Source organism: Micrasema longulum, unplaced genomic scaffold (assembly GCF_059751315.1).
Source record: "Micrasema longulum isolate JH-2025_06_02 unplaced genomic scaffold, ASM5975131v1 h1tg000813l, whole genome shotgun sequence".
Classification (NCBI taxonomy): domain Eukaryota; kingdom Metazoa; phylum Arthropoda; class Insecta; order Trichoptera; family Brachycentridae; genus Micrasema; species Micrasema longulum.
The window spans coordinates 387,762-400,479 of NW_028278005.1; the positions used below are offsets into that span (position 1 = coordinate 387,762).

Here is a 12,718-nt window from a genome sequence, read left to right on the forward strand (position 1 = left end):
TCAAATTTGTGTATTAAAGTATTACTCGTCTTTTATTTATACAATAAATTTAATGGTATATTTTTTTAAAAGTAATTTTTTAAAAGAATAATTGTAAAAGCAACTTGTTTTAATGAAATCAAGTTATTTTATTAAAAATGAAGCATTTTCAAATGTTAAATTTTGATGAAAAGTTATTTATTTTATTTCAAAAATAAATATAAAATAGATAAAACTTGGATTTTTATTGCAAGTCGGTTTCGAAATGACACGTGGGTTATTACGGCATTTGTACCTTATTCTGCTTGTGTTAGTCTTACATTGATCTCAGTGTAAACTTTTACAAGCTAATGCCCACCTAAGCTCTCTTAATTGAGATAAGTTCCTTATTGGAACCGGAAACTATGCTAGTAGGGATAAAAATAAAAGGGTTGCACGGAATAGTTTAACACGAGGTTTTATAACATTTGCACTTTGGAGAATGTTTCATTCATAAAACGCGTTCTAGATAATAAGAAATAATAAATTAATCGTCAAATATAAAAAAGAGGTAGTACACTTTTACTTTAATAGTGCGTTTTAAAACTGTCAATAACACGTGAAAATATCAGTTAGTAAAAAAAAAAAGGGTAATCTTATATAAAAACTATACTTATAGTTAAATAATTTTGAATGTGCATTTTTTTTAAACATTTCCAAGGCGGTGATTACCTGTTTTAGTTATAAAAATTATAATAAATTTAACACACAATATTTTTGGAAATATTTTTTTAAACTATTTTTACAAATTTTTGTGGCCAAGGACTGTATTCAACTCCCTGGATTGCTGTTAATATTAACACATTACAACATAGATGAAAAACTTTTTAAAGAAGATAATTGAAAAGTCTAGACATCAGCAGGGCTTATAACCTGTCGTTGGCGGGTTAAACAGAACATCAGCCGATGAAGGAATTGAAGGAATATAGATGTTCAAATATGAGCAGAATGGTGAATGTTAAACAGTGTTTAAAGTGCCACTTAAACCAGCCAATTACAGGTCATAAGCCCAGTTGATGCCTGGACTTATATATTACCTTCTCTAAAATGTTCTTCATCTCTGTTGTTATATGTTTATTTTAATTTAAAAAATAATGATAATTAAAAAATTATAAACAATTTAAGATATAATTGCTACGAATATATTATATAAAATTAAACATGATTACTCAGTGTACATAGTTACAAACTTAAAAATACGTCTTGCCGAACGCTTAAAAATCATTACCATGAGCTTATTAATAAATTTAGCAAAACTTTGTTATTGTTACGAGATAAACTTGAAGTATTCATTTTCACTTATAGAACAAACCCTTATCAGTTTAAGAACAAATAATCCAAAAAACGGTTAAAGATCAAAGGATTTCCAAGTTATTTTAGCAAAAAATTCTTTGTAATTACTCATAAAGAATCATATGGTTTAAACGTAAATTGCGCTAATGTAAATAAATTCACTGTCTTTCTTTGTGTGAGAGCACTTTGTTGTAATTCCGCCAAGTAAAAAGTACGCTTACACTTTATTAAAGAGTCGGGCGGTAAATCAAGTCTTTGGTGTTTGGAGTATGCTTCCCTACTGACCTCCAGTTGGTCAATTAGCATCTCTCTGGAGAACCAGGGGTGTGTTTTCCGCCCATTTTTCTCTAAATTCAATGCAAATTGTTACTCCCCTGTTATCTAAAAAATAAATCAAATTTCTCAAATAATTCATTTAGATCCATAATAATATCCAAAAGTTATTAACATAACGTGTTGTGGTCTATTTATACAATTTAATGTTAAAACTAGTTTTATTTTTAGTTTTAAAGACTGTATTTTGGGATTTTTCAGCAATTACCAGGAATTGTTGTAACTGATATTATCAGACTGGTGTCAAGCAAGACTAAACCCAGTCACAAGTAAAAATTAGAAATAATATAACATGTTTAAAATAAACAAGATCTTATAACAAACAATAATTTTATTTGAATCTGTTTTTCACTAGAAGGTAAATGAACCGAGTGTTATAAATAAAAACATTATTTATCTTTTTATGTATTTTTAAAATTATTTTTTGCGTGGATAATCTGGAATATATTTTTTATTAATTTCAATTTGTTGCAACAGAGAAGGAAAACATTTTTTGAGGGGAATATGGAAGTCTAAGGATTAACAGGACTTATGACTTGTCATTGGCGGGTTTTTATTGGCCACTTTACACACGGTGTTATATTTGCCTTACTGCCTTTCTAAAATCTTAATAACTCCCAAGGTAGGAAATTCAGCGATAAAACGAAATACTGTGCATCGCGTCATGAAACATGATATTATTCATGGGAGTTTCCAATAGACAAATGAATCAAATAATACCGTATTTATAATTTGAGTAATAACTGAAAACCATTTGTAATATAAATGCGTGATGAATATTTAATAAAATAAGAAAATATGTATTTACAATTGCTGTTCACTTTTTAACCCTAAGTCATGCAGGAAAAATGTCAAGTAACGTTTTCAATATTTTTTATTTGTATTTTAATCGAGAAAAGTTTTGTCTTATTGTTACTCGCAGCACATTCCTAACAAAGTGTGGTTCTTTAGAAATAATTAGTCTAAAAATTCATTTGAATTTTAATTGCCTTTGGCAGTTTTCGCTTTCCACGCTCGTTTCGACAAGTTCCGTCCAAAAAGCAACTCAAGCGATCACAACTGAGCCCCTCAGCTTCTGGAAGCTTTTACAGTCGGCTCGGTTTGTTAAATGCAGTTTACATTTATAGTATTTTTTTCGACTATTAATTTTTTTTTTCATTCATAACCTAACAGCGGTGTATGTCTAAGAGACAAAATAAGAAATAAAAAAATAAGACGCCGAACCGGAGTCGTTGATATCACGGATCGTGCAGCGAAATTGAAATGACAGTGGGCAGGACACTTGGTGAGGCAAAATGATGGCAGGTGGACACCCAAAATAATAAAGTGGAGACCGTGGGCAAACAAAAGAAGTGTTGGAAGGCCACAGAAAAATGGTTCGACGACATTGCTTCTATAGCCGGTAAAACGTGGATGATGAAAGCGAGTGATAGGAAGGAATAAAGACGTTTGGAAGAGGCCTTTATCCAGCAGTGGAGAGAATAAGACTGCAGAAAAAAAAGAAGAAGAACCCAACAGTAATTATTACAGCTTGAAAAAGTATACATCTTATTTTTGTGACTTTAACAGAAATTTATTTATTCATTCAAAATTACACTTGTTTAAATATAAATTGACGTATTAAAGCTTTTAATGCTGTGTCCGTGTTAAGCCATAAAAAATATATAGTAAAATTAATTAAATCGTTTTAAAATGACATGTAATGCAATAAAATAACAATCCAGAATGACAAGTTATAAAGTATAAAATTCCAAAGAAGACGGTGTAAAATAATTATACAAATTAAGATTCATACATAATTAAATATAAATAATATTAGTTTCATTCAAATCAATGGAAAAAAAATGCAAAACGATAATTACAATGATAATTGAGATGTGGTTTTTAGAAAGCATTTTTAGCATTTTTTTGCATTAATTGAATCTCAATATATATTTCCTAATAACTTTTCAAAAAGTTTTTTATCTACGTTTAAATATTTATTTATCTTCATAAACTGCCTAGATGTTTGAATCGTTTTTTTTATCATGATTTGGATATAGCCAAAAAACTGTTTGCTTTATTAGTCGCGAAAACTAAAACACAATTTAAAAACGAGATAAGTCTCTTCGAGATTTTCCAGTAATAGATGCAAAGCGAGGATCTGTGTTATGTACACTTCAAGGATTTAGGATGTGAACTTCAAATAGAAATTTCAAAGCTTCACTAACATTTTGAATTATATTTAAGTTTCATTCAGCACGGGTGCCCCGAGAATGATGTAACGGGTCATTTTCGGGTCACAAAAAAAATACAGGAAATATTTTGCTAAATAATCAAATGGCAAGGTTGAGAATCTGATTTGAATAATAATACAATTTAAAAAATACGTTTAAACGCTTGTGTGGCTGTGGTGTAAGACGAATCTACATAGGATACAATACTTGATAAATCTCTCTTGTTTATTTAAATTATCAAAATGTATTTTTTGTGATCTTCAAATGGACATTTTTACACATGATTTAGAAAGTAAACTTTTAATCATATGGTTTATTTTTATACAAAAAATATTTAACCTTTCTATACAAAGAATGATTCTACTAATGAAAGTGATAGCAATACCACAATAAATCAGTTTTACTGTAAAAGAAAGAGCACGAAAATATAATTTAGAACAAGAAAGATAGTGACGCTATTTCTTGGTTGGTGTTTGTGTGAAAATTACAAAAACAGGAGAAAAGATTTGTTCAATCAGTCGGTTATTGGCAGTGAGCGGGAATGTGCACTCCTTCTCACGTGCGTTGGTTTATTTATCGGTGTATTGATGATTTTAAAATTATTTTTTTATAACAGGCCTAAATTATTTTATATAGTTTGCAAATTATGGAATAATAATTATTCAACAGTATGTCTCTATGTTTTTTTTTAATCTCTAAATTTCAGAATATTTTGTCTTTTGCTTGAGGTAACGCGATATTATATCACTGTGTGTAAAATATTTTTTTGGTATAGTCTAAAACTAGTTAAAACAAGTTATAATACCATCATCCCGGTTTCTGTTACATGAGTGTAAAGTTAAATTAAAGTATTTTTGATGTTTGAAGCACTTACTTTGTGGAACATTATAATCTGGTGTTTTAAAATAAAATAAAATATTAGTTTGTAATTAACCCTGAAGAAGGCAAAGTATTGCCGAAACTAGTTGGTTGTCAAACTTTAAAAAATATAATTGGTACATAAAAACTAAGTGATTTTATTGTATTTTAATATATTAAATTGAAGTTTTTAATAACTTTGGAAAAAGCGGTGTTGATTGCAAATTATGAAACTAATCTCTTGGTGACTTGTATGAAAAGTTTCTTTATAGTTACAAAAGAAATCTTTCCAAATAATCTTAAATGATATAAAATACCTAGAATATACAAGAAATTAAATAATTTTTCCTATTGTTCCTATATTTGCAGTTAAGAAGAATTGCAATATCCAACATAAGCACTTCATTTTATTTCCTAAACTCACAGTTAAACATACACTGAAATAAGTAGAGTTTAATTCAATATTTTGAATTATTTTGAAAATAAAACCTTGTTTTTAGTGAAACATCATTTTATTATTTTACAAGAACACTACTATAGTTTCGGGAAAACACTTCTCCCATCGACGGGTGATATAAAACTAATATAGTAAACACAGAATATTGTTCACAATGTCAAAGAATTTAAATAAAAAATAAACAAATTAATCAGTGAAACTTAGAGCAGGGGGGTGTTTTTCCCCTTATCTTAGGTGTTAGTATATGAATGGATAGTTATCTAAAGTAGTGTTTTTGTAAAAGAATAAAATTGTGTAACACTAAAAACAAAGTTTAATTTTCATTATAATTTATAATAAAGTGTTACAAAGTTAATGCCGATTCAATTAAACATATAAAAGTTAAATTCAACTAAAATAAGTAGAGTTAAATTCTAATAAACTCGTGGTTTATTAAATTTAAAAAAAAAAAATCTCGATTTTTCGGTGAAAAAAATATTTTTCATAGAAAAACCGAAACTGATGGGAAAGCCCTCAGCCGTTAAAACAATTTTTAAGTATGTGGATAAAGTGTTTTTACTTTTGAACATATATGTCTTTTTATATTTAAAAAAAAGAAGCACGTATACAATACTCGGTCCACCAGAGTAAGTAGATTATTTCTCCCCAAATTCATTGATAAATACGGGAAAAGAACATAAAACTACAATATATCTTGAATATATAATATGCTTCAATTAAAAATATTTAAAAAGTACAAATTTATCAAGCTCAAGAAAAAGACATATCTTGAGGGTCTGACTTTTAGAACGTGATTTACTGTAATAAGTTTTTTGTGATTCATAAGCAAATATTATTTGGACGATTTTTGGGCTTTAGTTTTTTATTTGTTATTTTCATAATATCTATGTGTATATTCATATTATTCTATTAATATTATTGACGCGATATTAACTTATAAAAAACTATAGTAAATAATCTCTTTGCGCGTGGCGATGTAACATCGTGTTACCAATAGTAAAAAATGGAATATTCTAAAGTTCAAACATTTGAAAAAGATATAAAAACATGGAAACATCCCTTTTTATAATTTTTTTTCGTTAAATTATGCGAATAAAAAATTAATTTAACATTTTTATAGCAAAATAAATTAAAAATCACAAAAACGCCGATCGTGTTACGCGCGTGCGTTACCCATCACTGTCATCAACTGACTGAAGACGAATCGGTTTTAGACAACACCCGCCGCAAAACAGCGTCTCTGTCTTTCTTGTTATGACTTTTATCTTCGTGTTCTCTTATGTATACAGTATCTGTATAGATGTATTGCTGAATTAGTGGACATTCATTCTTCGCGTGGCAAGGATAAATATTTTTTGTATTGACATTTAGCATAGTAATACAAATTTTACTTTCCAAATCGAGTGTAAAAATGTCCAATTAAAGATCACAAAAAATACGAATTTATCATTTTTAAAAATAAGAAAGATACATCAAGTCTTGTGTCCTATGTCGACTAGTGTGATATCACAGCCACCCAATAGTTAAATAAAGAGATATTATAGAATAACGCGATACATAAAATCTTTGTTATAAGCGCCTACTGATAAACTACAGTCATGCAGTTCAGTGAGACTTGATAAATTGTAACGTTTATGCATGTTAAAAATAAATACATTCGAGGATCTTTTATTTACTACACCAACAAAGAGGATTTAGAAAAAAATACTGTCGGGGTGCGTACGTATATTTAAGTTGTATTTTTGTCAAACTCAAAAGCATAATTAAATTCTCATCAGAACGCGAATTTAAACTCAAGCATTCATTTCATGTGGTAGTTCATGTTATCTCAAAATGTTTTTTTGTTAATTAAAAATAACTTTCGTGTTTTTGTACGAGAATTTCGCACAAAATAAAAACATATTTTACTGGGCTATTACAAAAACAGGGAAACAAAAAAACTGCCATTTTCGTATTTTTCCGAGAAATGTAGAAGCTTCATACGCCATTCTTCATTAATTTAATTTAAGTTCGTAGAAGCTCTCTCGCTATATTACTAATTAAAAATCCCCAGGAGAGGTTTTTTTCTACAACGAACGCAAGAACTTTTGGATCATAAAGTATTCTTTCAGAACTGCAGGATTTAAAAACTGCCCTCCTTGTTTCAAATATTTCTGCTTACATATTTTTAGTTATTTATTTAATTGAAACAATCTAAAAGCTTTTCAGTTATCATAAATATTTTAAAAAGAGCGCGGTGTATTTTTTAAAGTTCATTAAATCTACAATAAAAGTTTATTTGATAAACTTTTTTTAAATAATCTTTCTAACTTTCGTTAAGACACTCCGACGTATTTGTTGAAAGTGTGTATTTTGGCTTAAAATAAAAAGAATTTACGCTTTGCATTTTGGTGTAATTAAACTGCCTTCTCCAAATGAAATTTAGGATAATCAAATTTGATAGTGATCATTTTGTTAGAACACGAGAATCCGGTAGTTGGTTGAATATGTTTGATAAAATACCTTCAAATGCTTTTACCCTCATCAGATAACCCAAAAAGGAATTTTAGTTAATCAAAACCATATATCTCGAAGAGTTCGTTAGAAATGGGGTGGTAATTATTAAGGCTACCATGTTTGAAGGCTTTACAATAGCCTAACATGCAACCTACTCCCATTAAAATGAAGAAGAAAAAAACCTTTTGTATTTGCATAGTGTACGGACTCAATTACTTCTTCAATATTTCAAACTTAATTTGAATAGGGTAAATTTATTACGATCGGATGTTTTTCGTGTTTTCGAAACTCGGAAGTGTTTGGATGCTATCGTAAATTGAAAATAATTACATAGAGGAGAGAACAAGGTTTTAAATTTCTTTCGATAACATGCTGAAGATTCCATCGCGTTGGATAGGCGTTAACCTTAATAGAAGGTACAAAATAAAATTTTAACTACAACCTTCAGTAATAAATCTTTTCGTTTTTAACAAATGAGTGTATCTTCATACTTTTCTATTTAGAAAAAAGGAAAACCAGTACCGCGGCGTAGTTAATTAGATAGCTAACCGAGAAATCAGATTAGCGGGTTCAATTCTCGCCAGCCGTGAAAAAATTAAAGCACACATTTTTCTCAATGGTTGGTCTAAGTTTTGTACCATTTTTTTGAATAACTTCCTTCAATTTAAATTTTTCACCTATTGTAACCTCTAAAGTAGAACATTAGCGTGTTTTTTCATATATAAATACAAATTATTTTATTTAAATATTAAAATGAATTTATTTAAAACTAACAATAATTTTTTTTTTTCTCTTTGCCGTATTTAAAATTACACATTTCATGTTTTTATTATATTTGTGAAAAGTGATTTTAATATATTATCTACAGTCCTGAGACAAACCGTGTTGCCGGAAAAACTTACTTTTTCCATACAAATCAGGGTGGTAAAATTAAACCAAAACGATAAAAAAAAATTTTTTTGTTTTTTTAGAATTATAAAATAATTATTACAAAATAAGTTTAATGTTGTATTTATTTATTAAGTAAATAACTGTAAGATTAAGAAGACATATTGTGAAGACAAAATTAAAAATAATAATCTTCGATTAATTTATTTACTCAAATACTTACCCACTGAAATCATCTGTTTAAAAAACATTGTTATTAAACACAAAAAAATGCATAACTGAACTCTTATTTGAGTAAATAAAAAATATTTTTTGTATTGCTTTTGCAGTCAAAAAATATACTAGAAAGTTTTTCAAAAATATTTCCAGTATAAAAAAACCATTTACAGTGTTGAAAAAAAATTACTTATGTGTACCCAGGACCACTAACAGATATGAGTTAATAATGAATATGCCCTCACATGATTACATGACATCAATTCTTGTCTTTAATTTTTTTATCTTTTTGTTTTTATCACTTATAATAAAAGGGTATTCTGACGTCATCTACACATAAAAAATTACACAACTAATAACGCTTTCATTATTATTTTCAGAAAACATTCAAGAAAAGTTGGGACACCATGTTATTTCTTTGAGGAATAAGGAGAGAAGAAAAATGAAAGCGAAATTGTTTTCATCAATCATCAATGAACCTGGAATGATTGTTTCGAATTGCAGGTAAAATATTACTTATATCCTGCTAAAATAATGCATTACTGAAAATAAAATAAAAAACATACATCACATAATATTCTTTTTTTTTCACACAATTAACATGTTGCTTCCCTCATATTCAAAGATTAAAAAAAATAAAAATAAAGCCTAATTTTTTTATCAAAACATTAAAGTTTTTCTAAAAAGTTATAAAGTAAACTTTTTGTTTAAGCTGTAAAAATAATGAAAATCAACGAAATATTTTACCAGCATAGTAGTAATCATGGAAGAAGTCAGTTAGTTTATTTTTTGTGCCAAGGCCGATAAAGAATTTTTGAAGTTCCGTAAGCGAAATAACACCGAAATCCGGGACGAATATTTTTGCCTCGATGGCTTTTCTAAGGTTAAAACCATGAAAAGGGAAATCCAGTGGATATATAGCAAGTGGGTCTCGTAGTTTACCGATTGGCGCGTTTGTCTACCACACTTGAGGTCCCGGGTTCTGCAACTGAATTTTATCATAAAGCTCTAGTACTTATTTTATTAACATAAACGGAAAATCTGCCCTTTACAAAATATTATAATAGTAACATATTTGGCTAAGTATTTAAAAAAAATATATACGTTAAATTAAATAACGTTGCAGAGTCACACAATCATTGACGGTATTAATAACTATAAAAATCTTTAAACAGCAATATATCAACATCATCAAATACATCCATTAAATCATTAAAAAAGATGATGAACAGTATTGGGCCCAAATGGGAACCCTGTGAAACACCACTAGTAGCACAGAAAGATTAGGATAAAGTTTTACAATTTTTTACCGTTAGTGTTATATCAGTCAAATAGCTTTGAAACCATTTAATCGTGGGACCTTCTATTCCTAGATTAGATAATTTGATGACCAGAATTTTTAAACACACCTTGCCAAAAGCCTTGTTTAAGTCAGTGTAAATAAAATTTTCCTGTTTTCTGAATGTAAATATATATAACATTTAATAAGTATAACATTTAATAAGTTAGTATAGATCTAGCAGACATGAATCCATGCTGAGAGGTTGTTAAACTATGCTTTAAGTTTGTTGACGCGAGTAGTTTATTTAAATTATTTTTTTAAGGGTTTAGGGATGGCAGATAATATGCATATTGGACGATAATTTGTTATGTCACTCCTATGTGTATTATTCGCATTTTGTTTTTAGAGACAGTTTTTTTTTGAGTGAGAGATTCAGTGCAACTATAAATAGTTCTTCGTCATTATTTGTAGATAATTTACTTTGTTTCATATTTTTTTATTATTTTTTTTTTAAACTTTGTGTATTTTTCTATTATTACATAAAAAAAACAAAGGCATACAGGATATTTGAGAATGGGGACGTGTTGGTCTCTGTCCATGCATCCTCTTCCCTCTGTTATTGATCTGCATAGAGTGTGTCCTTATGAATGTTTTTGCTTACTTTACTCTTTGCGCAGTTGACGTTGTTAATATAGAATCCCCCAAGGTTTTGTATCAGCTGCAGGTATATTACATGCTTTTGGTTTCCTTCAATGCAGTATTTTATGTTTCCGGATCACCTTACCCTCATGTAACATATAATTGAGGTACGCTGCGTTTGGTTCACCAATACAGTGTTCTATGCATCATTGGGTACGGACAGGGTATGATGATGACGAAGATATAAATAAGTACATCAACATCTTCATATTATATTAATTATTTCAATCAAAGGCCCCATCTTGTATTTCCGTTTTACACAAATAATGCAAAATATCCATTTTTGTTTGATTCCTTCTAGTATCTTCCAGTATTCGCTTTCATTTGGTGCTACCTAGTTACAATAGTGCTTTTGATCACACAAACTTGTTTTTTATCAAACGTTTTTTGCTCTTTTGTTTTCAGACTGGAACCTCCGAATTCCTGCTGCACGTAATGCATACAGCCGACGCCATACGTCGCTTTTTCAACTGAAAAATAAAGTGTTGGCGTCCTTTCATTATTTAGATTTTCTAAGAATGTCTTGAGTTTTTAGCTCAATAAGTTCACAATCGCTTTATTTATACATCCATCAAATAATATTAGGAAATATTGAATAAAGTACATTTATTAAAATACTCAGTAGAATATTTATGAGTTTTGTAATTACAGGCCTTAATAAAGAACTTTTTATCAAGAAATGAATATTTCGTTTTTATTAAGTAATAAAAGGTTAAATTTAAAATTTCAAGCAATATCTTCTGCTAAATCATCTATTTAATACTGTTTTAAAGCGTTTTTTTGTCATTGAGATTCACAGTAAGTAAAAAATAAATAAAATGCAATTATTTGTAGTACTTAGAGGTTAATTTATAAAAAATAATTACTTTTAGTTCAATTGCTTTTATAAAATAATACCCTTGTGTATAATAGTGTAAAATACCTTAAAAGTATAATGCGACAGCGATGACACCGAATATCGATCCGTCAAACTCTTTTAATGTTTATTTTATTCATTTAAATTAACACCCATTAAGAAATTTCAATATTAATTTGAATGATTCTTTTATAAAGTTAAAAGTGTAATTGGTATTTTGAAAAAAAGGCTTTGTATTAATGTGCAAAAAGTTAAGAACAATAAATTTATCAATAGAAATTAATACAAATCGACTCGATACAATTAAATAATATTGGATTCAAAATGTGCTCTCTCAGTATTATTTAACTGCATTAATAATTTTTAAAAATTCACATACGTGTATTTAGTAATTTAACTTTAAATAAAGGTTGATAAAATATATCTATAGTCAAGACTTTGGATCTTACTAACTTATTTATAATCTAACCAACATTATCATTTATTTGGTGTCATGTGAAACTTGAATGCAAATTATTTTGAAAAATAATAAAGAATAATTCATTATTTTGATTGGTGACTGAGGTTTTTGTATATTACGAGTACTGTTCTAAAAGTGCCTAAAGTATTATTTGGTATTTTGAAATATGCCATTGCTTTTTAGCGCCTTTAATAAACAATCTTTAGATTTCAATTTTAATGCTTCTTGTGTATAATTAAATTGATTATTGAAGGTTTCCCCAACGAAATGCGTTAGCTAATTTTATTGTTACTATATTAACGAAATTGTTTGCATTATATTATAAGTATGCATATCTCACTGTAAATAAAACATAATATAATATGTAAATATTCTGTTTTTAAGTATAAACATGTAAATTATACTCATTTGAGTGCAAGTTTCTAAGGCCTAATAAATCTTAATTTAAATTTTGATTTATTAAAGACATAGTATTGTTTTTTCATTACTTGTACGGAATTTTCAATAAATGATTTAAAAACAAAAAGAGATTTCGGGGAATTTTTTTTCTAAAGGAAATCATCAAAAAATATTTAACTATTGATTTTTATTAAGTAAATTTATATCAGCTCAAATTATTTTTTGGAATTTTTAAATTTTTCATATT

At 28.0% G+C, this 12,718-nt stretch overlaps 1 protein-coding gene across 1 annotated transcript in view; it reads left to right on the forward strand.

Moving 5' to 3' along the window:
* The window catches only part of LOC148278885 (protein O-mannosyl-transferase Tmtc2-like), a 378,152-nt gene extending 366,126 nt beyond the window's left edge, over window positions 1-12,026 (forward strand). The window contains exons 9-10 of the mRNA XM_088230743.1: window positions 9,156-9,279; window positions 11,162-12,026. Of these exons, the coding sequence (XP_088086869.1) occupies window positions 9,156-9,279; window positions 11,162-11,192 (155 nt within the window). The 3' untranslated portion in view covers window positions 11,193-12,026. The remainder of the gene's footprint in view (window positions 1-9,155; window positions 9,280-11,161) is intronic.
* The last annotated feature ends 692 nt before the right edge of the window (window positions 12,027-12,718 follow it).